At 42.7% G+C, this 27299-nt stretch overlaps 1 protein-coding gene across 2 annotated transcripts in view; it reads left to right on the top strand.

Annotated features, from left to right (window-relative positions):
* The window catches only part of XYLT1 (xylosyltransferase 1), a 183364-nt gene extending 157587 nt beyond the window's left edge, over positions 1-25777 (top strand). For both annotated transcript variants that reach the window (XM_027654970.1, XM_027654971.1), the window contains exons 8-11: positions 601-863; positions 4214-4409; positions 9879-10212; positions 17843-25777. In XM_027654970.1, coding sequence (XP_027510771.1) covers positions 601-863; positions 4214-4409; positions 9879-10212; positions 17843-18165 — 1116 coding nt within the window. In that variant the 3' untranslated portion in view covers positions 18166-25777. The remainder of the gene's footprint in view (positions 1-600; positions 864-4213; positions 4410-9878; positions 10213-17842) is intronic.
* The last annotated feature ends 1522 nt before the right edge of the window (positions 25778-27299 follow it).

Below are 27299 nucleotides of genomic sequence, written 5' to 3'. Positions count from 1 at the left end.
ATATAAAGCAGTAATATGCTCAAGATTGTGTCAAGTGCAAGGCAAAAATCTGTGCAGGACCACTGAGAGGTTGAGAAACCTTAGCCATAGATGGCAGCTCTCCCAGAGTCCTCTTACCACCTCCTAGCAGCAAATCCATACACAGAAGATGCTGCTCTGCCTCTTCTGAGCCCCTGTGTCACACGATGGTTTGTTCCCTGCCTAACAGGTGCCAGTGCTGCACCATCTCCAGGCTAACAGAGGGTTTAGAAAGCATTCCACACTGCTCTGGCACTTGGTGAGCCTTCCAGAGCAAGGCAGCAGGGGGAGGCTGTTGGTATGAAGGGATTGACACAGCTGTGTTTTTGTTGTGTAACTATGGTGAGAGAGCCCCTCTCACCATAGTTTTAACTGAACCTTTAGGTAACCTTTACCTGTAGGTTTTGCTTGAACCTTAACATCACTCCTAACAACGAATGGGCACAAAGGTGACCCTATAAGTCATCTTTGCCCATGGAGAGAACCAGTTCATGTCCTCAGCTCCAACCCATGGCTTAGGACAAAGTGTCATGGCCAAAAATGAGAACTCACTCAGTGTCTTTTCCTGTCATATCCCAACAGCAGACTGCCAGGCCAACTTTCTTTGCCCGCAAATTTGAAGCTATAGTGAACCAAGAGATAATTGGCCAACTGGACTATTACTTGTACGGCAACTACCCGTCTGGCACGCCCGGCCTGCGGGCCTACTGGGAGAACGTGTACGACGAGCCCGACGGGGTGCAGACCCTCAGCGACGTGGCCCTCACCATGTACCACGCGTTCTCCCGCCTGGGCCTGCGCAGAGCCGAGACCTCCTTCCACGCTGCTGGAGACAACAGCTGCCGGTTAGTCTGGGCCTGCCTTGTCTTGGGTGTCTCAGGGGACACTGACCGGGCCGCCGAGCTCCCGGGGATGTTGGTTCTACTCGGCTGTGCTGGCTGGAACCCGCCCTCACAAACAGGGCCAGGCAGCTGCAAGTGCACAGCACTTATTTCCAGGAGTATTTATGTCCATAATAAAGCATTGGTTATTCTGGGTTGACATTATGTGACCTGTTTGCTGCACTTTTAAGGAGCTACTTTCCGGCCTGATGAAGACTGACAGGATCCAGTTGGGCAGTGCTACCCCCGCTGCTGCGTTTTCCTTGATTAATTCCAGCAAGTGTATTATAGCCACAGCTCCCAAACCCTCCGTGTGATTGCAGCAGAGGTCATGTTCACCTCTATTATGCTTACCAAGAGCAGAGGACAGGATTTCAGAACTAATCTGAACACAGGCAGGTTAATGGTCCTTGCTTGTTTGTTCCCCTGGGAGCACACATGGAGTACACAGAGCTGCTTGTTTGGCTCAGTTTGCCTGCTTGGTGCAGCTGTCTGTGCCAAAAGTGCTGCAACTGGTAGGATCCATTAACATCAAATACATAAAATGTATTAACATATAAATATAATTTATAAATATATATCTCTCTCTATCAAATGAAATTCCATATTCTTTAAAGGGAAATTTCCCCTATATTCTAGATTCCTTTTTCACCTGTAAGCCTAGCAAAGAACAATTCAGTCTAAAAGAGATTTGAAACAAGAATTCCCAGAGTTAGACTTGCACAGAAAAGGCTCTCTTCATGGTAGATGTTTGCTGCCTGCAAACACATCTGAATCTGTTTACATTCAAAGCAGAGAGGGTTCATCTTAATAATTCTTCAGAATGTATTTCTGGACCCTGCCTTTTTTTTTTTCCTAACAGAAAACACAGCCTAAGTCAGCAACACTGAAGACATCCCCTTGTTCTTTGATGGATGGACGTTGCCCCTCTTGTGTTCTCAAGAGGGAACCAAATGTGCCTTGACCTTCCTAAATTAGTCATGGAAGTGCTGAGCAATGTCCCATTTAGAAAGATGTGGCAATAAGTGCTCCAGATTTCTATTAGAGTTTTGTCAGGGAAGGTTACCAGTGCAAAGCAATAAAAGATCAATAACAATTAGATAGAAATAATCACTAGTAGCATGCCTTCCTTATATGAAATAAAGGCAGACCTAAAGAAGTACTGGGTCGTTTGTCCTGCAGAGGAAGCCAACAGAGAGGATGGGGGCTATGTGTAACCAGCACTGAAATAATCTGACAATTTCTTCTGTGCTTATTCCTTTTACCAGTGTTCTGATGCTGATTTACATCCATTATCGATATCTTTCCTGAGGAACATTCCATTGCACAGGAGCTCAAGGTGCTTTTCAGGCTTGCTCAGATTATAGATAGGGACATCATGTCACCCACTGCTGATTGCAGCTGTCCCCAGAATAAAGCATGGCTCCTTTACAGCAGACTGGAGCCTCATGAAACAGTGCAGGGAGGAATTGCACTGTGATATGGAGTGGAGGCTTCATTTTCATACCTACCTGAGCCCCCTCGAAACACTGTGAGTCAGCATCCAATTTAAATCACAGAAAGGTGGATATTCCTCAGGTTTATGATTCACATCTCTTCGATACTACGTTGTCTTTCTAGGTGTATGCATATATACCTTTCCTCTTTCCAACCAGTGATTTTGCATGTCTCTAACACAGTAATGGCAGGGATGTATTTGGGCTGAGCACCTCGACAGTGTTCCTTTGCTGCTGGGGCTACAGCAGCACCGAGTCAGCTGATCCTGCAGTCACCACCCCAGCTCGTTTCACACCGCTGCCGGCACTGCGAGGAAAGCCGCTACCGCTTCAGATCACATTTGGAGTCAGTCCCTGCTGCCTCCTGCAGCAGCACAGGAGATGTTTATAAGAGAAGCTGCCTTGCACACTTTTCTAACAAAGGCCAGCTCACAGCCTCAGGAAGCCGTGCCCCCCGCAGACTGCTCGGGTACCAAATGAGATTGCGTATCAGCATCTTCTCTCGGAGCAACATTAATGTGTAATTGAGGTTTAATTTATTTCTTCCATCTTTAGGCATTTTTACTCACTGCTGCCAAGAGGCAATTTACTCAGACTATTTCAAGGATATTGTAAATATTTGCTGCTGCGCACATAAAAAACAGGAGGTCTCAGTACTCAGAACAGAAGTTAGGTTGTTGGTGGTATTGGCTGCGTAGCTTTGCTGTGTTTTTGCTCAGTCCATCAGTGTTTGTACTCTGTCTTCTTATGTTTATTTCTCAAGCTCTAGAGACTTTCTTCTGGGTGTTGCTGGCCTCGTGCAATGGAAAGGCTTCATTGGTCAGCTCCTCTTACTGCTCATGTCTTGAGCTGTGGTAACAAGCATGAGGAGTCAGACTTAGCTGACTTACTGGGAAGGTGTGCTACTGGGTGGTTCAACTTGTTTTGCAGTTAATGTCAGTGCTGCAAAGTAGTAAAATATTTCTGAGCTATGAATAACACATTTTTAATTATTTATACATCCGTATGTACCCAAACATCATTACGGGAGTTTCTGAGACTATAGCAGACAATTGACCATACAGTTTATTATTTGAAACTGTGAACACAATATCTTTAAATTTGAACTGTAACCAAACACCCCCAAATCTCCCAACGATACGTTTTGCCTGGTTGTTTGACCTTTTATCAGTTTGGGTTTTTTTAAATCTCAAAAGTCTTTAAGAAATCTGAAGTTTATTTCCTAAAATATAGGAAAATGGGGGCTGGATCCTAATGTCCTTGGCTGCAGTGCCACCCTAAAGAGCTGTGCCCTTGGGGAAGGGGTTTGGGAATGGAGGGGGCTCAGGGCTGATGCTTGGCCTTGCAGCATTCCGTGCTCTCCCACAGGGGCAGGCACTGACCCTGCTGGGGCAGGAAAGGTGGCACCTGAAGCACAAACACTTTGCTGGGGTATCCTTTATCCTACAGTTTATCCGAGCAAACAGTGCTGCACAGCCTGGTGACCTGTGTGTATCTCTGAGTGGCACTTTCTACCCAGAAGAGGTGCTTGGGGAGGGGGGTTCTCTGGCACACAGAGGGACCTTCTAAAGAGCTTAGAGCTGTGGATATGCTCTAATGAGCATATATTCTTAGTAACGTTTCTTTTATGTTTCGGGGTAATCGGAACAGCCTAAGAATATTTGATAATGAGTCATGAACACATTTGAAATCTCTTAATGTACAGTGGTGGATTTTCTAGTTAAAATGAATGCTTCTTAAGCCATTAGCTGCAAGTAAATGGAGATTTCATGTCTCTCTTGTGTAACTGGTGAGTGATGTGCGTGTGCTGTTTTACAGATACTACCCCATGGGCCATCCAGTTTCCGTCCACCTTTACTTCCTTGCTGACCGTTTCCAAGGCTTCCTGATCAGACACCACGCAACCAATTTGGCTGTCAGTAAACTAGAAACTTTGGAAACCTGGGTGATGCCCAAGAAAGTCTTCAAGATCGCAAGTCCACCGAGCGATTTTGGAAGGTTGCAGTTCTCAGAGGTAAGTGTTCCTAGCCACCCATGAGCCTCTGGCATCAAGAGGTTGCATACCAATTCAGCAGCCTTTGGGAACTGTATTCCGTGTAAATTTTAGGTGAGAGGGGCTGTCTAGCACAATGCACATCCTCTTCACAGGAGATACTGTTACCAGGTCAGACCTGTGGTCAAACCTCACTTCTTACATTACTCGGAGTTTCCTCACTCCTTTCTGTTTTAAGAATAAATTGAAGGCCTTTGGTGTCGTAAAAAGGACTCAGTAACTTACTTAGAAGTTTTGCATCCATCATTGTTATAAGTGCTGTGAAAGGCAACTGGGGAAAATGTCATGTTTCTGCAACTCCAGGTGTGAATGGTGATGTCTTTAAACGTTTCTCTCAAGATTATACTGAAAAAAATTCATAAAATTAGTGCTAGTCAGGTATCAACGCCACATATGCACAGAATATTGATGTTGTAACGCAAAAGAAAAAATTATCACAGCGGTGACTGAGATTTCCCCCAAATCCTGTCATTTTTTTCTAGGAATTTTTCTCAGCATCTGACATAGAGTGTAAAAAATGTACCCTAAAATACATCAGGAAAGTTGACCACTAATAGAACCCGACATCTGTGTTCTGTTTTAAAGATACAACTGCCTGAGCAGTTAATTTCATGATTTTTCTTGTTATGCCACAAATTTCAATTAAGGTATAAAATTGATTGAACAAATGTGTTCTAGTCATTATGGCTAAGTCCATAAATTACCATCTTCTTGGGCAATTAAGAAACGCCTAGGTGGGATTCAGTGTTTTGGTGTGCATGGCAAATCCATGACACTAATGTGCCATTAAAGAGATGGATGGAAAGTGTGCTTCATTTATCAATGTGTCTGATGGTAGGCTTGCCATTTCATGCAGTGATAAATGGTCATACAAGCCTTAATTCTTGTGATTTGTAGGAGTATTTCTGCTGTTTATTTAGTACTTTTAATCTCACTTTCATCCTGATGCCTGCTCTGGGTCCTCTTTTAGAATGCAACTGGGCTGGCAGCAGGGACAGAGTTTTTTCTAACAGTGTGATAGAACGGAATATATTGATCTTGGTATTCTGGAACTCAAACAAAAATAATTAGAAAGAATGCATCTGACTTCATTGCAGTTGTAGGGAGGAAGCTAACCTGAGACCAGAATTTTCTCACTGGCCACTTGCCAGGTCCCCCCTGGCCACAGGGCACCTTTTTTCCCTCAGACCAGTCCTGCAGCAGAGCATGAGCCTGCCTGACAGACATCCTGCAGCAGCAGTGCCCCGGGGCAGCCTCCCCTGGCGTGGTGGTGCCCACAGCTCTGTGGAGTGTGTCGCCCTGCAGGGAGGATCCCTGGATCCCACAGAACTACGGAGTTGCTCCTCACAGCCTCACAGACTGGTCTGTGAGCAGCCCCACAGGAACTGCTGCTGCAGGGAAGCCGTGTGAGTGCAAAGCATGGGAAGAATTTAATCATTGGTGAGCTTTTTTCAGGTTAAGGAAATATTTTCTTCTGTTTGAAACTCACAGAAAGAGTTTTGGTGCCTGCTTACTTGTTTTCATTATATGTTCTCACCTAAACTCTTTAATTGTCCTCTCCTTTTATAGATGATTCATATTTTAAAAGACCAGGAGGTACAAAGTAAATCATTTAATCTTTTCTTAATTGTTTATTTTACTATCTGCCTTCCCTTGGCCTGCAGGGTTCTCTGCCTCTGAGCCAAATTATTCTCTCAGTTACCCTGGTATAAATCCAGCATTAACTTCTTCAGCTTCAGTGTGACTGGAAAGCTCTGATCTGCTACAGCTTATTAAAATACCACTGCTTTGTCAAAGTCCAGCGAGTGGAAAACAAACTTAGCAGTTTAGCTAAGATGGGAGGGCATTAGTGTTCACAGAAATGAGAATTAAGACTTGTGCTTATTGGGACATAGAACTGCTGGTTCTTCAACAACTTTCACCCCATGATCTGGCAGGAATTTAAAAGCTGAATGGGGCTGTTTTATCTGGGAGCTTTCTTCCCTCTCCCAGCTCACACCAGCGGGGTCAGCAGGAAGAGCACAAATATGCTGCATTGAGTGTGCTCCCGAGTGTATTTGTGACCTTGATGCACAACTGAGATTGCAGCAGAGATGATGGGATCTCTCCAGTCAGTGCTTCCTGCCCTCTGCTCCTCTACTTTGCTTCTCAGACTTTGCCTCCCGAGGAGCAGATTTCACCACACACCATGGAGACGAGTGGAAAGAAATGGGCCAGCTGGGCTGCCCCACGGCTGGTGGGTTAATGACAGTGTTCTGCACTCAGCCTTGGGCTCAGTAAAGTAAAATAAACTTAGAGGAAATCCGAGAGAGATGATTTCCAAGTGTGAAACTCCCACACCTCCTAAAACTGGCTTGTGCACAATGCACACAGTATGTGTCCTGCCAGCCTGGGTTCAGGCAACTTTTCCAAGGAGGGTAGGAGATTTATTTGCTGTGCAGAACCAAAAGTCTCAGCTCCCCGTCTATCAGATGAACACTAAGTTCATTTCTGGTCTTGTTAAGACTTGTGATTCATCACAGAAAATAAAATAAACTAGGTGGCAGGCAATTAGTGTGTATTGTGTGAACCTAATGGTCCTGTTTGTGGTGAGCAATGAGACACAAACCCATAATCAAGGCATAATTTATCTTGGAAAAATTTTATCTTGGGACCAAATGGATAGAAACAGAAGTTTAAAGCCAATTTCCAGCTTTCCAAACATACCCTGTGCACAGTGCTTGCTCTTGAAACCCAAATTAATGGTGATTAAAATAATGATGTGAAAAATGTCAGCTTCTGTGCCACATCCCTTCATAATTTATTATATTTTCATATATAATATGAAATATTATATATATATATAATATATAATATACTGCTCAATTCCATCCCATACTTTGTGTATTCCATTTGAAAGTGAAAGCCTACTAACAATGTTTTAAGGGGCTGTGAAAATTATTATAGGACTGTAGTATCTCTTGCCCTGTAAAACCAGACATCTCGATCCTGGGAACTCAGCTGTGTAAAGTTCAAGGGAAGAGGTATGAACCTCTAACCAGTGCTTTAAGTAAAATTCCCTATAAAATACTGTGCTTCTAAAAGCAACTGTACTGCAAACTAAGCAGCTTGGGAAAGTATGTCCCCAGCTGGAAACCAGACATAAAGGGCAGATCCTGTGAGAAGATGTGTACAGGTCCCTGCCTTTCCCTTCCCCGAGGTGCCTGTGGAGCCTTGGTGTGAGCCCTGGCTTTGGGGCACGTGGGGGTTAGGGGTGCCCCGGTGCCTCCTTTTTGTTGCCCTGTGCCCTCCTTTTGGTTCTGTGCTGTTGTTTCATGGACCTGCACACCCTGACAGCGGTGTGACAGGCTCTCATGGGAGGCAATTGTCCTTTCCTTCTCTCTTCCCCAGCCCTTTGGCCGTAACTTTTGGTTTGCACAAAGCTTAGCAGCCAGACAATGATTTTGTTATATTTTTTCCCCAAAAGCTCTTTTACAGAGCACTCTAATAAATAAACCTTTGTGCACGTGAACACGTCTCAACATCTTTTGTGCAACCTGGTATTGAGCAGTGTCACCTGGAGGCTGGAGCAAGGGAACTTTAACTTTCTGGTTTCTTTTCCCAGGGATGAAAGGCTAAAGAGAGGGGAAATAGTTGGATGGCAGGAATGAACGTTTAATTTTCGAGGATGAAGTAAGTTTTCTTCAAGGAGTTCTTCAGTAAGAAATATCAAATGTAGTGGAAAGAGCTTCCTTACAGGCTTTTCTTTGCCCAGGAGGGTGTAGATTTGTTTCACGTTTTGTGGCTTTATTATTTCCAGGTCTCTTGAGCACCGGTAGGTGTGACATGGCTGCAGTCAGTGAAGGTTGGCAGAGTAGATAATAAGATCTGGTCAGGAAATTTTCTTTCTCAGCTTATTTCCATATATATTCAGTCAGTCTTGTCAGGAGAGTACGCACTGACAGCTCCTCGAGGCAGTTGATGCCTGGGTCTGATATCTGGGCTACGCTGTCTGGTTTGATTAGCTGGTGTGCTGGGTGAAATACCTCTGAAATACCAGAAATGCTGTGTTGATTGCAGAGTAGTGGAAGGCTCATTTTGTCTCATATTCTGCAGTGTCATAGTCCAGTAGGAAGAATTCATATGATGACAGATGGATTTAGGATGGTAGGGTTTTATTTTACTGACCTTGTAGCTTTTTGCTTTCAGTCCTCCTGTAATTTGTCTGCCAACCACAGGGATTTATTTAGAAGGGACTAGAGACTGGACAGTTTCCAGTACAGGTATCAGTAGTAATAGGCATCAGGTAATTGTTATGTTTTGGGGATTTGTGGGGATTTTGGCATTATACTGGAATCACTTATTCTCATGAAATGAGATGAAATCAAGAAGAAAAATCTCTGAAGCAAATGAGCTACACTTATTTCTTATGCTTTCGGGAGAGCAGGTTCTGACCATGCCCCTGTGAGGTGAAGCTTAGGGACAAGGACAGCTCTGTGTTGGTGGAATCTGCAATATCCACATATATTCTGTAAGTGGGGATCCCTCCTGGGTGTGCATGGATCTCTAGAGGCCACTTGAGAGAATCACATGGTTTCTGTACAGGGAACAAATCAACTCTTCAGTCATCTACACTGTCTGGAGATTAAGGCAAAAGAAGACCTGAAGGACTATGAGGGGTTTAATAGCAATAGCTTGTAAGTTTGTGTCGTCCCACAGGTTATGGGTGAACCACTGAAATTCATATAAAGAGCATTGAAATATGAAAGCTGCTAGGAAAAAGTCCATTAAATATTTATACTGGATTGTGAATCAGCTGGTTTACTGTTCCTTAGTGAATAAATAAAAAACAATGTTACTGTTATGACAGTAAGAAAAGAGGTTGCAAGAAATAACTTCCCACATCAGGCAGGCAGGGAGTGCAAGGAGACAGCATCTCATGGGGGGACTGTGGTAAAGGACCTGATGTGACTTGTCCTGAAGTCAGCAGCAAAAGCTTCTTTCCTGGTCTTAGCAGTAACTGGTTAGGTCTCTACTGCAGGTTCCATCTCTCATATGTGTAGTACATTTTCATGACCCAGGAGATGATGGGTCAAATTTTTTTTCTGTGCCTAGCCCGTGTTCGATCACTAGGCTTGGTCCCTTACTGACTGCTTCTGTGGAAGGAAGAGGGAGCTGCTATAGCCTGTTATGTCACCCTTAAGATAAAGGAAACCTTTTTATCCATCAAAAGTGGACCAAAAAAGCAAGCCTTGCATTCGAGGTTGTCTCACAATTTGTGTACACACTATACACAACATCTTAGATCATGTTGCTGTCAGCTTTTATATGTATGTATAATTCATGTCATTAGAGAAATGTGATTTGTGTCTCTTGAGAGCCCTTATTTGACACAAGGGGCTGAGTTGCTTACAGAGGTGATGCCAGCAGCAGTGTGTTCTTCCATTTCAGATTGGCACCGAATGGGACGCCAAGGAAAGGCTCTTCCGGAATTTTGGAGGGCTCCTCGGGCCAACAGATGAGCCAGTGGGCATGCAGAAATGGGGAAAAGGCCCCAACGTCACTGTGACTGTCATCTGGGTGGATCCTATTAATGTAATTGCAGCAACATATGATATTCTTATTGAATCCAGTGCCGAGTTTACTCACTACAAACCACCTCTGAATTTGCCCCTGCGACCCGGTGTCTGGACAATAAAAATTCTACACCACTGGGTACAGGTAGCTGAAACCAAATTCCTTGTTACTCCTCTCACCTTCTCCAATCAGCAGCCTATCAAACAAGGTAAGTTTTATTATTTGCTATAGGAATAATACAGTTATTGGGTCTGTACTCACTGTAAATGCTGCTGTTAAAAATGAAGTAGCACTCTGTTGGAAAAGGATATAAGAATGGAATTTTATAGATACTAAATCAGAAGAAACTTCTTCACTAAGACAAGTAGAAGTGTCTATATTCAGTCTGTAAAACACAGCCACTTTGAACAAAAGACTATTTATATCTTTAAAATATGCACAGTTCAGAATCCAGAGAACTTCAGACTCTCAGTAATCTAACAGCTATTGTGAAAGCTATCATTTAGAAACAGAAAGAAAAATTAACCTTTCTGTGCTGCTTTTCATTCACATTTGCTCTTACAGAGTTACAGACGTTTAAACTGTTTTCATGACAAAGTTTGTGTGTTTAACAATGAAAGCATTAACACACAAAATGCTGAATTAGGCAAAATTACCCTAGGCCAGAGCTCACCTGGCATATTGTCAGGTCCAGGCGTTCACTCTTGCCTGATACCTGCTCAGTACGTGCCAAGCAGTTGTTACAGAAATGTCTATGGATACAGTCCTGGGATCAGACCCACACTGACAAGTTCTAGAAAGAAACCTTTTTTTTCCCTGCACAAGCCATCCAAATCCAGAGGTCGTTTTGGGGCTGCCAGTGTCTGCAGGCTCCAGCAGAAGTTTGCATGGCACAGGCATCATCTGAGTGCCAGGGTCTGGACCCAGTGCCCAGGACACTGCTGGGAGAAGAGGGAATGTTTTACAGCCACACCTGTTTTCTTATTCAGTAAGATCAAAACAAGCATGTTGCTCTGAATATCTTTACCATTCTTCTTAACGTGCACAAGTGCTTCCATCTGCCCAGTATTAATATTCATAACTTTAGACATCTTAAATTTGCTGGATACATGAATGATCCTATTAAGTTTTCAGAACTTCTTCTTCCTGACAAGGCAGCAAATAAACTGAGTCAGGCATTTACCTTCCAGCATAACGTGCTGCTTCTGTAATGCAAACACCAACAGACAACTGCTGAGAGCTAATGCAGCCCTTATCTCACTCAACAGGAGCTTGATTCCACACAGTTCCCAGCAGAAGAGCAAACTTACTGATTTCTGCTTCTAACATTTGGTGGCATCGTTTCTTAAGCAGAAACTAAACCACCTCCAACCTGCTCTTGTTATTAGCTAATAGGCAGTGATAAATTGTGAACAAACACCATGTGTAGAAGGAATACATTTTTAAAGTTTGAGGCAACCTGCTTCTAAACGCAACTGTTCCTGACTTGTCTCCTGGAAATTAATGAATTCCATGTTCTTTGGTAATTTAACTTCTAAGGCATAAATTGGATGGAAAACATGGTATGTAGCAAGTAACCTTACTACTTTTGCCTATAACGTGAGAGCCCCATGGGCAGGTAAACGTGTCTCAGTCACTATGCCCACACTTTATGGTATAAAGGCAAAACTCCCTTTGGTCTAAACTCTGAGTCTGGAATAATTCCACTGAAATGATGTAGTGATTCTGTATTGCCCATTGATACACTGGGAGAAGATCTGGCTCGTATTTTCTGTTGAAGAGCCTTGTTCATTCATATGGTAACTAGAATCTGCTACAGGAATGAAATATAAAGCTTGGGAACAATATTGTCTAGGAAAAAAGTCTCAGGAATGATTTGCTACTGATGATCTGATGTATAATCTCTAGATGATAGAGGCATGGAGGTAGAGAAGAAAATTAATTACAAGGGCAGGTAGTGACAACTCCACTGTAGTTAGAATTGTATTTACAATGCAAATTCCTGTTGCTTGGTTTTTAAGTCTTTATGTCTCAGACACGACTGTGCTCTGTGCAGGCAATTGTCATTTAACTTTGATTTCCAGCTTTTGTCAGTTTGTCACCACTTTATTATTTAAATACATTTTTCTCTGCCAAGTAAAGGCATTTTGAGAGTATGACAGAAGAATTAGAACTCCTAAAAGAACGATTTCTGTTACTGTAAACAATGAAAAAACTGCCAGAAATCTTCTAAAATGAAGGAATAGTATTCTTGTCTTAACATTTAAAATAAAACATACATCAGACTTAGCCAGGAGTTGTCAGCAGAGGAGGGGAATATGTTTTAACAGAGATTTTAAAATTTTGTTCTTCCAACCATCCTCCCTCACCACCAGCAACAACCCCCACCCTCTCCCCCCTGGGAAAAAAAAAGCCCTTGTCAGAAAGATTGCCCTGGAAAGTAATTTGCTACTCCAGAAGCTTTTTGAATGACTGATAGTTTTCATACCTCTTTGCATGTAATTTCCTCAATAATGATTTGGGCCCCTCTGTCTCATACACTCCAGATGTAGAAACTGGAGCCCATGTACATAAAAATCTGTCCATGGTCTTGTGTGCAATTTGCTTGTGTCATTCTGAAAAGCATTTGCACAAATCTGGCAGCAGCCACTAAAATCTTATATCTTGAGAACAAGGACACAACAACAATCCCTGTATTTCCTAAATCAGTGCTCATCCACACATCACTTCAACCCAGAGCACAACAAGGGAAAGTTGCTTTTGGTTTCCCAGCGTCATGAAGGGAAACACTTCCTCTTCTTTTGCATAATCAAAGTGAAACATGTTTGTTCCTGTATCGTGACTCTCAAAATTCATTATTGCAACTCAAAATAAAAAAATAATCAAGGGACAGCTGCCAGCAAAGATGTTTTGTTTAGCAGTTTATAAAAGCAGCATATGCCACTAGTTTATTCATTTTTCTATTTCTGTTTATTTATTAATTGTGGCCTAAATTCTGTGCATGCAAGTAAAACCACAGAAGGAAATCAGGAGCATGTGTTTTCTTTGATACTGTGTCCAAATGAGCATAACTGATAGAATGTAAATTGTTTTAAAGCATAGATTCATTGACCTTTTCAAAACCTGGATCCGAAGGAGATCGGATCTTACATGGAATTACTGGGGATGCTGTTTGGGGTATTTCTGCTGTAAACGAGGCTCCCAAAGGTATTTCAGTGGGAAATCTATGATCTGATGTTATTTATTCTTTCTTGCTCCTCTTCCCCCTTCCAGTCATCCAGATCTGTGTCTGTTTTCTCTACTCTGAGTTGTCACTGATCAGCTCTGCCTTCAGCAGATCCTCTTGCTCAGGAATGCTTTCAAGTATTGAAGTTGGAGGAAGTTAAAAAAAAAAAGGAAATTAGTTGAATTTGTGAGATAAATCATTTGGAGATATCAGGTTCACTCACTCCACCAGAGTCCCCTTCCCTCTGTGTCCTGCACAGACAGATTCCAGTTTATTCTTCTAAAAAATGATTTTGAGTTTCTCACCATATGGTCGAGTGTGTTAAAGCCAAGTACTCCATGCTTGTTTTAAGGACACGGGAGGGCTGCCAAGGACCAGCAGGATGCTTTAGGAGTAATTGTGCCAAGACTAAGAGGGAATGGGACGTGGAGGAGACAAAACAGGGAGCAGATCAGTAGAAGATCACTAGCAGTGATGACAGACAGGAGTGGGAGACTCTTGCTGTCTGCTTTAGGCAGTCTGAATTTAAGCACAGTTTGCAAACTCGAGGCCAGATGTCCAGGTCCCCTGCATAGGGACTGCAGAGGCAGAGCCAAACAACAGGTATAATTCAGAGCATTTAGCCAGCAGTTCACAGACTATAATCCAAGCTACCCAGCAGATTTCAAGTCCTAAGAAAACAGCAAATTCAACAGAGATTGGCTCTGCATCCCCATCATCCCACTTTTCCCCCTTCCCTGCTCTACAAAGGCCATGTAAAAGTCATGCCAAGTGTGATCTTACATGTCTCCTGGGGGCACAGGGAGGGGCAGAGAAAAAGACAAAGCAATTTCATTTTTAAATTGGAGTTTATATTCACAGTAAAGTTTCCACAGCGCTCTCCCAGCTGGAGCTCCAATAATGAGTTGTCATATGTTTAATGGATAGTACCTGCTCCATTAAAGCCAAATAGGTTATGGTGAGCCAGGGGGCAGGTTCACTTCCGAGGCAGAAAAAGCCCCAAAACCTCAAGATGATAGTAAACTCTGGATTGAAAATAAATAAATAAATAAATACATAAACCCCTTCTTTCTTCAAGCAAGGAGGGCACTGAAGAAGAGTAACCTCCTTCTTTGCCTTAAGAGAGACCTTTTCTGCTCAGTTCTCAGCTTGATGGCATGTCCTGGACGTGGAGCTGCTGATCTCTGCTGCTCCCAGGGAGCCTTGAAACACCAGTGCCTTGTCCCTGTGCCCCCAAACTGCAGCCAGCCCTTTCAAAGCCTGACAGCATTAGCAGACACAGGCGATGCACACAGGCACCTCAACGGCCTTTTAACCTAATCCATATTTATAGATCATCTCAATTAGTATATACTGGGAAACCTTTGTTTTGCCCTTGGTTGTTTCCAGTGGCTCAATCAATTCTAATTGCATCTATACGGATTATAAAGTGGGTGGCAACTTGTGTCAGAACTGCTGTGATTTCTTTAAATTAACCAGAGGTAACATGACATGTTCTTGATAAATGCACTAATAGCAGCAGGCAGGCGCATGACTGCAGAAGAGCAGACATGCCCTGGAATCATCATTCCGAGAAAAACCCTGGAGATAGGGATTTGCTTCGAAATTTAGTTCAGATCCAGCTGACAAGGAGTCGATTAGCTCCACAATGAGCAAATGCAGCACTGTCTTGTTTGCTGCAAGAGAAAACAAACAAAATGTCAATAAAAAATTACCTCTTTGCCAGAGGGTTTCAGCACAATTCAAGTAAAGAAATAAAGCTGTACATTCTGTGTTGCTTTAAAAAACCCACAGGTCTAGCACCCTAATGTGTACCAAGGTAACCACATTTTTCATTCCTTAGCCCACTCTCTGTCTGAACTCATTTGCTTTTTCTGCAAAATGAAGAACAAACCCACACAAAAATTCTGAAATCCCAGCCTGTGCGGCTGGCTATGGTTTAGTTCAAACAAGTTGTACCAAGAAAAGTCAGTTGAGAAATGTGCCCTCCCAGAGTAAAGAGCAAATAAAAATGGGGGACAAAAATAACCACGTTTTTTAAAGCTGTATTTTAGAGCCAGTGGAATATATTTTGCATTGATGCATATCCTCCTGAAGTCAAAGGGCTGCTTGGATGTGCTTGCTGGCAAAAAAAGTCTGGCTTAATGTCTGCAGTTCAGCTAATTTTGAATTGTTTGCTCTGACCATACAGATTTAAATGTCTAAACACACCTCTCATAGAGGCAAGCCTTTTGTTCTTATTTTTTCCCCGAGCTCTTGCTCATGACACTTACTGAACTGTCAGTGCATTAACAGCACACCCGGTGGCTCCAACCTCCTTTTTACAGCATTTCGGGGCTTGGGAGCCACACTGTCCCTCTCCTGTACCAGCCCAGTAAGTTACAGAATCATGGTTCTGTCCCTGTTGTTTTTCCTGTAATGCACAGAGAACAGCACACATCTGCTATCACTTGGATGAGCAGCATCCTCCTTGCTTTCTCCTATGAACTGTTCAACAAAGACCTGGAAGCTCCAGGAGAGGGTTCTGGGTTGAATCCTCATCATTTCCTGTTGATGAGTGTATGTAACTCTGCACTCAGGTTGCTGTTACCCAACTTTTCCTTTCTAGGACATGCTGACACCCAGCCTGGGATGACATTCTGCTGTGGGGCCAGACCATTCCCTACCCAGTACCAGGTCAGGGTTCATCAGAGCACATTTCACTGTGGGCAGTGGAAGCCCTTAACACAGTGTGTGCTGCATGGCCAAGCACTGGGTCCTGTGGTTTCTTTAGTTTTCATTCCTTCCAGTCCTGATAATCCACCAAGTCCTGAGGCCTGGGACAAGTGCAAGGCTGAGCCAGACAGAAGAGCAAGTTCCATTTCATCCTGTTTCATGTCTGAATAAAGATCTCTCTTGTTCCATGCACTAAACACACGCACAACAGGCTTTGATTCAACAAGCTCAATGAATTGCCTGTTTCAATCAGATGATCCTGCTAGTAATGCCAACTGTTATTTATTTGGGGATTTTTCCTCAGAATGTTCCTATTTAATTAATATGTTGACAAACAGTCTTCCATATTTAATTGCTTCCAAAGAAGGAAATTTAATCACGTATATTTGTTCTGTTTCTTAAACTGCAGTGCTCTGGCAGAACACACTCCTGACACATGTGCGTGGAACTAATTCATTTTGACGAGAGGTTATTGTGGATATCTACCTTTTAAAATAAAAAGAGGAGGTTAGATGGACGCAGGAACAGTTAAGTGATGTATAATGGTGATGTGGATGTGCTGAACAAGTTTAATTGGGGATTTGCAGTAATGGAATTGAACAGTATTTGACATTAAAGACTTTGCAAATGTAACAGCAAAGCTCCAATTAAACGTCCCTTTTTCCCTCTGAATAAATATAGGGATTTATTGCCAGCACCTGAGATACTGTCCTCTGCATGGAAGAAAGGACTCAGTGTCAGGCTGCAGTGCAAGCAGCAAGGACATGTGGAAGGAATTGTAGCCGTGAATATGTAATTCCTGGCCTCTGACGCTCGCTGTGCACGGTGGCTTTCCTCGCCTGGAGCGCCCTGAATGGGCCCATTTTCTGTTCTAGACAGTGTGTCTGTTGGCAGAGCTAAACATATCCTCTGTGCTGCCAGAGCGAGGATGCTGGGGAAGGCAGCTGAGAACAGGAAGAGATGGTTGGAAATTTGCTCCCAAGAGGCACTCGGTGAACGTTTTTGGAGGGTCCCATTCTGATTTTATGTGCAGCACCTCAGTGCACTCACAGACCTTCAGAAGTCAGACAACTTTAGACACTGGCAGCCTGACCCACAGTGTCCAGTTTGGGTCTTTGAGAGCATTGTCACAGCCTGACATTGATTTTTACTGCAGTATTGCGGATTTGGGGTATTGTACTGCATTTTGCTGAGATAGAAGGCTTACTGTAAGGAAAGCAACCACAATGCAAAGAAAAGTTTCATTAGGGAATGGTTATGATCTACTATTCAGCCCAAGTGCTTGAAATATAATTGTCATGAGAGAATTCTTTCCCAGGGAGACTGGAGCTCTTCCAGGAATGATATTGGGGCTACATGTATTTCATTACGGTTCTGGTCTGTCCAAGGCCATGGTGTTGCCAGGAATGGCAGACAGAGCTAAGAAATGCTTTGACTTTTCCACAACTGGTCAAGGTTCATCTGTTTAGGGGAGAAAAAAAACACAAAACAGTCTGAGATCTCGGCTCTTCCTCCTAGACAAATCAATGATAGCACTTGAAGGCCTGACAGGGGTTGGCAGCCTTTCACACCAAGCATCCTTGAACTGTTTCCTCATTTTGAGTTCAGCCATGACTGGGTGTTCTACAGCTCTGAGGATGCTGGTTGTACGTGTTGACGAAAAGGGTGATGCTGCTTTCAGGCTCAGAGCTCCCCGTGCTAAAGCAGTGCTTTCAGGGTGAGCAGAACTTACAGTGCTGAGCACAGCCAGTCATCCCTGGGACACAGCATGTCCTCAGTGCTGGGGAGATGAGCCACAGTGCACCACTAACCTTCGTCTTTTTGTTTGCTGTACCCTTAGATCCTTAATGTTGGGTTTTTTATGCACTAACTTTTGGGTTTATTTGTGCATTTCCAGAGGAAGCCATGAAGTATCACAGCGGGCCTCCAAAGAACGCGTACATGGAGCAGAGCTTCCAGGGCTTGAACCCCGTCCTGAACATCCCCATCAGTGCCGCCCGCGTGGACCAGGCCAAGAGGAACGCGGGGCTCGTGGGCGCCCGGCTGGAGGCCTGGGTGGACTCTCTGGTGGGCAGCGTCTGGTCAGCCGTGGACATCTGCACCGTTGGCCCCACCGCCTGCCCGGTCATGCAGGGCTGTGCCCAGACAGCCTGGAGCTCCCTGAGCCCGGACCCCAAATCTGAGCTGGGCCCCGTCAAACCTGACGGCCGCCTGAGGTAGCATCCGGCGCGCCCTACTCCAGCATAGGGTTTTAAAAGGGAATTTAACCTTGCTTCTGTGTGAATCTCGCACCAGATTTCAGAAACCTAAGGGAATGTTACATTTATTTTTTTTGTTACCTATTGCAATATATAATTCACTTAAAAAAAAAAAATAAAAAAAAAAAATTTCAGACAAGGCCTTTGGCACTGCCCTCTCCATCAGCTCTTTTGGGAGCAGCTTCACGTGTCCCACAGCCTGTGCTGTCCCGTGGGGACCCAGCTGTACCACGTGCTGCTGCACCCACTGTCTTGTGGGTTTGGAAACAGTAGTGCCAAGCCATGGAGACGGCAGTGAAGGAGCAGCTGCTAAAAGTGTTTTTTAAAAATAAATTCGTCTGTACCTCTGCTATTTCATAGGCTTTCATTATTTTGCTACCATGAATAAATCACAGCAAAATTCCCAGAGGTCGGTTACTGCAGGCTGGAGCCTGTATGGCCACATGACCTCACAGAACGTGAAATAATTACGGTACACCATCCCTCTGGCTTTTAATAGCACAAAGTAATTCTGGACTCAGCTGATGTCTGTTACCCTAGTTAGAAAAAAACAAGCAAAAGGAGAAACTTTCAGAGATTTTTTAGACTAATTTCACTAACAACTCTAAATGGAATCAGTGCTTTGCTGTATTAGTCTTTTATGTCTCATGCAGTCGGGTTCAGGGTCAGCGTAGTAAGAGTATTTATTAAAGAAAAAAGAAGTATTTTGAATTTCAGCCTTTTCAAATCTGCAGGTATTTTCTGAGCCCACCTGAGCATTTTCACAGACTGCCAGTACAGCAGGTGTGCATGTGTAGGTTGGGGTGGGTTGTGATGTGTCTGCACACATCCTTTGCTGATTTTGCTCATGAGCTGAGCTGAGTTTTTTCTCAGGCGATGGAGTTGCACAGAACCAGTAAAATGATCAAATTGGGATCTAAATCTGCAACAACAGGTTTCTTCCCTAATTTGAGTAGTGGCTAGTAAGTCTTAACACTAATTCCCTCCCTTGGTCTCAGATCTCCATCTCTTTGTGAAGAAGGATCCTTCTAGGCTTGTGCGGGGCATCTGGAAGGCTGTGCAGGACGTGGGTCCCTGCCCAAAGCCAGGAGCTGAATGGAAAGGAGAGCAATGCCATGTTTCTCTCTGCTTTTACTTTATTCTGTCAGTCTACCCTTGCCTGTCTTCAAAATTCCTAGCAAGCTGCATCCTGTTTTAAATAGGCATATTTTGCATCATTTTATCCTGCATTTTCTATAGTAGGAAAAAAATTAATTTACGTTCCAAGAACTTTTTCAAATACAGGTTTTGTATACAAATTCATCTCCAACTAATGCATTTTACCTTAGCAAAAACATGCACTTTGTTGTTGTTGCTGTGGTAATAATCTCTTATTAGCAACAGAGCCCAAAAAGGCCATTAGAAGCTATTGGGTAATTAGGAAAGAAGTCTTGTTGCTGTAACAGAGTAAGGTGTCTGTTCACCTTTCTGTGTGCATGGCTGACTTTCTGCTGAGAGTTAAGTGTGCACATCAGGAGGGAAACAGACCCTTAAATCATTCCATAATCAAATCTCACAGGAAGGTTGAATTCCCTTTTAAACAACAATTGCAGTATGACTGTAACACACAGATCCCAGTGACTTGTAGAACCTCTCTGTCATATTGGTTTAAAGCTACTTGCAGTTTGCTTTGGACTTGAAATTGTGGTGTCAGCTGTGCTGGCATTAAGGCAGAGCATTGAAATGTTTATCTGGCACAAAAATGGATGCATAGAAGGAACAATTTAGGTATTTATTATTTATGTTTTAGTCAATGACTAATTAGTAGGTGCTGCCTTTGCAGCTTGAAGATTATGTTATTTTACTAACTGAAGCTGCCTTTATTAAGAAAAGGCCTTCCTCCCCTCACACCTCCCTTTCTTTTTTTGTCTTGATTTTGACAGTCATGAGCCGTAGTTTTAGGGAAGTTTGTAGCAATGAGAACTGGTTGAAATATTTCAGTCAAGATAATGCTCCAGCTTTTCAACCAGCTCTAGAGGCAAGCGTGTTTGAAACCAGGGTTGCCAACAGGTTTATGTAATAGAATCACAGTGTTATTTCCTATTCAGTAGGGGTTTTTAGGAGTGCTTGTTTTTAATCTAACATTCCTTTGTGAAGTTCATCTTTTCTGGGGACCTCCAATCCTCACTGTGAAATCCAGGGCTTTAGTCACACTGATGCAACGGCAACTGCACGGTCCAAGCCCTGCAGATTAAATGAAGAACGTCATATTTAGGGCACACAATAAAATTCATTAACAAGCCCAGGCAGTGCTTGTTCTCAATAAGGCTACCAGGGTAGTCACAAAATCTTCAGTCTGTCTTGCACATAAGCATATGTGTAGGGGTGCACCCACGCGCACGCACGCAGATAACTTCAGTTTTTAATTTTTATACTTATTTTTATTCTTAAGCAGGAACGTTTTCAAGTGCTTTGTTGGTAAGTTTTCATTACTAACTAGACCAAGCAGAAGATGACAACGTCTTCTGTGGTTAGGAAAAAAAATCTGCCATTTTTATCGTTTAAAATATGAGGTGCAAATTATTTTGTTTTAGTACAAAGAAAAGGGAAAGAAAATAAATGGTTGCTGATATATCCATTTGCATTATATGCTAGGTTTAAAATATCTCAAAGGAAAATTTCTATTAGTTTATTTTCTGAAAGGAAAAAAGCAGCTACACAGTGAAGTTTTGTAGCAAGCTGGCAATCCAGTGCTGCTGTTAAAACATGGGATGCAGAGCTGAAGAGGCTGACCCTGCAGTCCTTTCTCAGGCAAAACTTCCACAGAGTGCTAATGCTGAGTGAGGGCTTCAGAGTCAAGTCCAGCATACATAAAAGGTGTGACAGTATGCTAGGGTTAAATTGCTATCTCTGTTTGAACTCATGAAAGGATAAGCAGCCATTTTTGGCAAATCTTCTGGGGGCAGTGTAAAATTCTGGACCTAAATAACCACCTCTACTATAGCTATTAATGTGCAGACATGGATCCATAAGTTATATGTGGTACTCTGTGTCTGCATTACAAAGTCCTGTAGTTGTGAATGAAAACCATGTAAAGCCAGACTCTGCAGAAGGGATCAGTGGCAGCACTGCTAAGACCATTGTCCTGCTTAGTGGTTCTTCTGGCTTGAAATAGCAGCACTGGGAACCCATGATGAACATTGTTGAATGTCAGAAGAGAATAACTTCACAGATCTTACATTTGGTGAAAAGGAGAATTCAGAGCAGGGACCCACAGTTTGTATAAAAAAAAAAAAAGCAAGTTATCCATCTTCATCTGAATGTACAGGTGTTATTTTGCAATCACACTGGCCAGTCCTGGCCGAACAGGATTCCAGCTGAAAGCCAGGTTTGATCAAAATTCCTTTCAATGGGAGAGGGTTATATTTCCATAGGCACATGTTTGTCAGCTGTGTGTGTAATGCCTTCCTTGTTTAAATTCCCTGCTCATTCTGCACAACAGCCATGTAACACTCCTGTGATCAATCTGTATTACACAGAAAGGGAATGTGGCAAAATGCAGAACATCTACATATGTGATTTAATGAATTATGTCCAAAGTCAGTCTTAGCATTATGCAAACCTGTTTATATGGTAATGTTAAACCCCGAGGCTAAATGAAATAGCTCAAATGACAGTTTATTTTCAGATTTGTCCAATTCTTTCTTTGATGACATTTGGACATTGAGTAGTAATATTTGCATTTTCATTTCCTGATATTCAAGGGGGGTTTTTTTTTAGAATTGAAATTATCTCTTCATTTTTTTGTGCTCTTGGCAAGCAGAGAATTCTAACAATTCCTTCATGATAGCAACTGTTATACAAGAAAGTCCCTCTGTATCTCTGTTGTTAAGCCTTCGTTTTTGCTAAGCCTGGAGATACAGGAATGTGCATTCATGTATTACAAATTGACTTTCCTGGGTATTGGCTTCAGTGCACAATGCCTGTACAGTTGTTTAACAGTGTATTAACAGTGATCCTGCAGCACCTTCAGAAGGACCAACTAATGGGCATTCACTTTCTCTCCATCTCCTGTAGCACTAATTGCAATGCTAATGAAGCCTTCATCACTCTTAGCTACGATTACAGTGAGCAGAGTTGTGAAGTCAGTGAATCAGAGCTGGGATAGTCTAAACCTGACCAAAGGGAGAGATGAAGGGTAAAGAAGATGCTTAAACTTAGCAAAACTTTGATAAAATTGTGCTGCAACAAAACTTTGAACAAACTGGGCTCCTTCTGCCCAACAAGGCTGAGAACCACTGATACCTTGAGATCTCAGCTTTGACTTTCCAGATAAAAAGAAAAGATCCAGATCCGTCTTGTGACCAGGCAATGAGGACCAGCTTTCTGTTGATTTCTCTCATTCTCTTTCATCTCAGCTGTCAGAGAACTGCCAGCTTGCTGCTGGCTACCACGCCCTCCTTGTTGTCTTCCCAGATCCCAAAGCTTCAGGAGTTGGCCACGTGAAATCTTGGCCAACTCCAGCACTTTCCACTGAGCAGGAAGTTTTATACTTGTGTGAGCCAAATCCCTTCGGCTTCTTAGAAAACCCTTGCTGCAGACCAGAACAGTTTGCTTTTCAGAGCAGCCTTCGGTCCGCTCAGTACTTGCACACAGGAGGGAGTTGGTGATGGCCAGCAGTTACCTTTTCCTGATTTTCAGGCATGGGTATCTGATATATGTAAGAGAAGACTTGGTTATTTCAGGAACAGAGTAAGATTGACCTGGTAGGAAGTGACTGGTGGCATTTCCCACTGGCCTTTGCTTCAATCTGGTGAAAAGATAATGACCCATATGTGTTTATTTCTACCATTCAAGACCTCCAATATAGTCTTAAGGATTTGTAGGACATTACCTGAAGCCCATATTAAATGGCAATTGAAAACATCATGTAAAAAAGCCTTTCCAAACCAAACCCTCAGGCTTCTGCCAAGACAGCTCCGGGGGTGACACCGGATAGGGAGCAATGCAGCGTTGGAGGGGACAGTGCACTGCCCTTCCAGGGGCCAGCAGGACCTCCTGAGAGCAGGAATACCTGCTGCAAAACCCTGCTGAGGGCAGCTGCTGCTACAGCCGGGCACAGAGGAGCCAAAAAAAAATGTGAATTAGGGTTAAGGGCAGCAAGGAAGAATTTGTAGGGCAACACCTATTTCCCTGCAGACTCCTCAAGAGCAAGCAAACCCTCTGATTTTTAATTCCCTTCAAAGGTGTACTGAAGAGGAGATTGGCCTCCAAAACCTTCACCACCACCATCATAGTAAGGGAAAGAAGAATCAGGCTGAGAGCATTTAAAATTGAGGTAACAAAATCTTACAGCCCACGTTACCCAGGACCACGGCGGCAGCATTAGGGTGTCTCAGTTAAGTGGTGTTGGCACCAGTTAATCCTCACAATGTGACACTGCAGGTACCATGTTGATTCTGTTCCTTTCTACTGACAGTGGTGTGTTCATCACTCTGCTCTTTGCTTCTGCCTTGGTTACCTTCTTTTGCTCATGGGTGCTATCACAGCTGCTACCTCACTGTGTCTGCAAACACGTTTACCTGAGAACAACAAAAAAAGGTACCAGAAATCTCCTTGAACTGAATGTACAATCTATGCAAAATTCTCTTTCTACTTTGTTAAAACCTAGAAGTATTACTTGTAACCTTGCCAAATAAACAGCAAGATACTGTACAGGTGCCTCTGATAACAGAGTGACAATTCTAGGCGCGGTTCATTGCGCTGCATTTGTATATTGTAATGACTCAGCTTGTCTTTGGTTCTGTTGTAATTAACACCCTCGACTGAGAAGATAGCACTCTTGTTAGGGGAGCACCTTCAGTTTGCTGGGAATATTCCGGAGGAGGATGTCTATGGCATTTCATTTTATTTTCCTGCTTAGATCCAAAAAAAAGGCACAGACCTGCTGGCCAAAACTAGGATGTTGTTTCAGCTTTTCCGTGGGTGAATCCTATCGGCTTTGGATCGCTCGGTGTCTGTTCCCATTGTGGCATCCAGTGTGTTGCCCCTTAAAGAAAGCCTTACTTTCATCCTTTCTAAATGTGGCCTTAAACTGTGTTAGGAACTTCGGTGTTGTCTGTGTCTTGCTCACTTTCTCTGTTTGTTGTGGAATGAATAAAAGGCACCTTGAGATTTCTATTACAGCTCAGTTGTGTTGCTGTCAGCTTACACTTCACAAATACAATAGAAATTGCTTACAAATGCAGTCTTTAAAGGAAGAAAACGACCTTCCCTTTGGGCAAAAGGAAGGCTCAGACATTCATATAAACCTTAGGAAATTATGAGCTCTTGTCTTTTGCAACTCACTGTAGATAAGGAAGGGTGGTTTAATTACCTATGAAGAACACACCTAATAACTTTTAATTTATCTTCAGACTGCAACAGGACAGACTGCTCTCAGATGCACAAGACAAATTGTGCAGTAATTTCACTCATTTCAACTCACTGTAGTAACATTCCTCTCAGATTTGTACTGGTAGCTGGGAGAAGAAATATCCTCTTAATGGTATGGTCTTAAAACCTGAAGAATGTCACTACATGGGCCAGATTTGGAGTGGTGGTTGGGAATCTAACAGTACACTTAGATCATAGTGGAGTCTGGTTGTATCATCTGAGTCATAAATGCAGTTCCAAAAATCTGGCTTTTGGAGCTTCATCCAAAGGTTGTCAAAGTCAGCAGAAACCAATGACTTCTCCTAAGGCTGGTGTATGTTGGATTTCTTTAATACTTTTCTCCATGAGAACTGTTGTCTTTCAGTAGCACCAATATTCCCGGCAGGCTGCAGGGCTTTTAGGAATCCCAAATCCTATCCTGTTTTGGTATTCAGATGCAGATACAACCCAAAGGCAACTGCAAAGGGTTTACATGGAAAACAAGATTTGTGGAACAAAAATAATTAATTCAATGTAATGAAATTATTTTTCTGACTTTGTCCTTTTGGTTCTGTTTTGGGTTGATTGGATTTTTCTATTGCCTAACATAGTCCATAATAAGTTATTTCTATTCTGTCATTTTCAAAGACTGGTGGTAATATAGTTTTAAGAAATAACTATTTTGTTATAGATCATAATATGCATAAAATTGTACAGAAATATTTTGTAATCTATTGAATAAGAAAAAAGAAAACCATGTATATACAGGAAAGTTTAAAAAAAAATTGGAAATTCAAATGGAACACACTGAAAGATGTAGATATTTTGCTATTTATTTAAAGGAGTATTTTATGAGATATTGAAATGTCTTAAATTGACCAGTAATCAAAGTTCAAAGTCAGAATGCTTTTCTTGTAGTAGAATGTGATTTTCAGCAATTATTGCACTACCCGTTTTTGCACCCTTTTGTCTTTCATTTAGCAGAAACAATGTGCCTTAGCTGTATTCTTTGTCAATGGGAGTTTGGTTGTTTGTCCGACAAAGCACATTTTTTTGCAGAAAAAGAAATGGATGTATGAAATACTGTATTATACCAAAAACACTGCAGTGTATATAAATGCTTTCTGTCATACTGTGTTTTCAGATGCAGAGTTTTAAAATAAAAAAAATTTTAAAAAGGCTGTCTTCAGGAGCACGTGTGCACCTTGTGTTATTTTCAACTCCACCAGTGTCTGTCTTATTTGAAAGAACTTTGCTGCTTGGTAATTTTTAGGAGGAAAAATGGGCCCAAGCACTTCCAACCTGTGATTCCAGGGCTGCTGTCCAGTCAGTCATTTCTCAGGCTCCATTTCCCAGCCGTAGCAATTACATGGATGCCTTTTGGGAATCAGTTCTGTTGGTCAGAGGATGGCTCACAGGCAGGCAGAGCTGCAGCCTGACCTTGGGTGCTGCCTCCAGTGCAGGGTTGGAAGGTGGTTGAACTTCACAGGGCTCCCAGCACTGCCTGCACTGTGGCATCCAGAGACACATCTGAGTTTTTTCAGCCAAGTTTTCCTTGTTTTCAAACCCAGATGTCTGGTTTTTTAGCCAGAATGTCCCTGCCTTTTCCAGTGATGTCAAGGAATGGTAGGCAGAGGGTCAGAAGGGATTAACAAGGAGCTTGACTGAAATCTCATCTCTGAAGGCCATCAGCTATGAAAAGTGTTGGAGCAGTTTCTTCCATGGATCTCTAAAGGGCACATCATCCAAAGAGAAAGGACTCTGTCACAGGCTTAGAAATATCCAGCTGGGTGCAGAAATACGAATTAATGTAAAGGCTGGCTGGTTACCAGAGCAGCAAAATATGTGTCCTTTGCCTTAAGTGCAAGGATGAGCTCAGAAAGACACATTTCTTCATAGTACCCTGGTGGGTTATGGACCCAAACCAGCCATTGCCTAATGTTCACCCAGTATGAGCACTTAAATTTATTTTCATACCCATGGTCTCCATACAGTGCACGGATATCTTAGAGCTGCTTCCGTGGGTGTTATGGGGAAAAAGTTAAATTCTCCTAAAAGTGGGTGACTGGTATCTTTAGCACCATCCTCATAATGTATTGCAGGTTTGTCTCCTAGCACAGCTTTTTGATGTGGGATGCTTGAAAAAAACCTCCTTGACGACCTTCCAAAAGTCTTTGACACCACCAGGAATCTGTGTGACTTTTCATGCACCCCCTAAGCCGTGCTGCAGGTTCTCTTGGCAGCCAGAACTGCTTTTGATCTTGTGTTTTCTTTTCACCTGCTGTTCAGGAATTCCACTTTTTTGGCACTTAGATGCAATGAGGTCTGTTTAAACAGAGGAGGGAACACAGTGCTAATATTTTAGTCTTGGCACAAAGAAAAGATTTTTTGTGGAGGGGAGAAAGGAAGGAAAAAAAGAAAAAAGCATGCTCTTGAAGGCTGGTTTTATTTATAGATGGTATAAGAAGTATGCTGCTTTTGTGCTGGCTTATGCCTCATCCAGCTGCTAACAGTCATGGCATATTACAAAAAAAAATACACAACCTTTGTTTTAATTATGTCCAAATCTGTCACTTTAAAGAAAAAAGGAAAAAAAACCCACAAAACATCAAGCCACCAGGTGTTCAAGTGTTTTGTTCACTGTGTAGACTTCAGCAAGAATCCTCTCTCTGAGGCAACACACAGAAATCCTGATGCACCCTG

The sequence above is a fragment of the Corapipo altera genome, unplaced genomic scaffold (assembly GCF_003945725.1).
Source record: "Corapipo altera isolate COAL_440 unplaced genomic scaffold, ASM394572v1 98, whole genome shotgun sequence".
Classification (NCBI taxonomy): Eukaryota; Metazoa; Chordata; class Aves; order Passeriformes; family Pipridae; genus Corapipo; species Corapipo altera.
The sequence above is the reverse complement of the archived record's forward strand: the minus strand, read 5'-3'. Positions and strand labels throughout refer to the sequence as shown.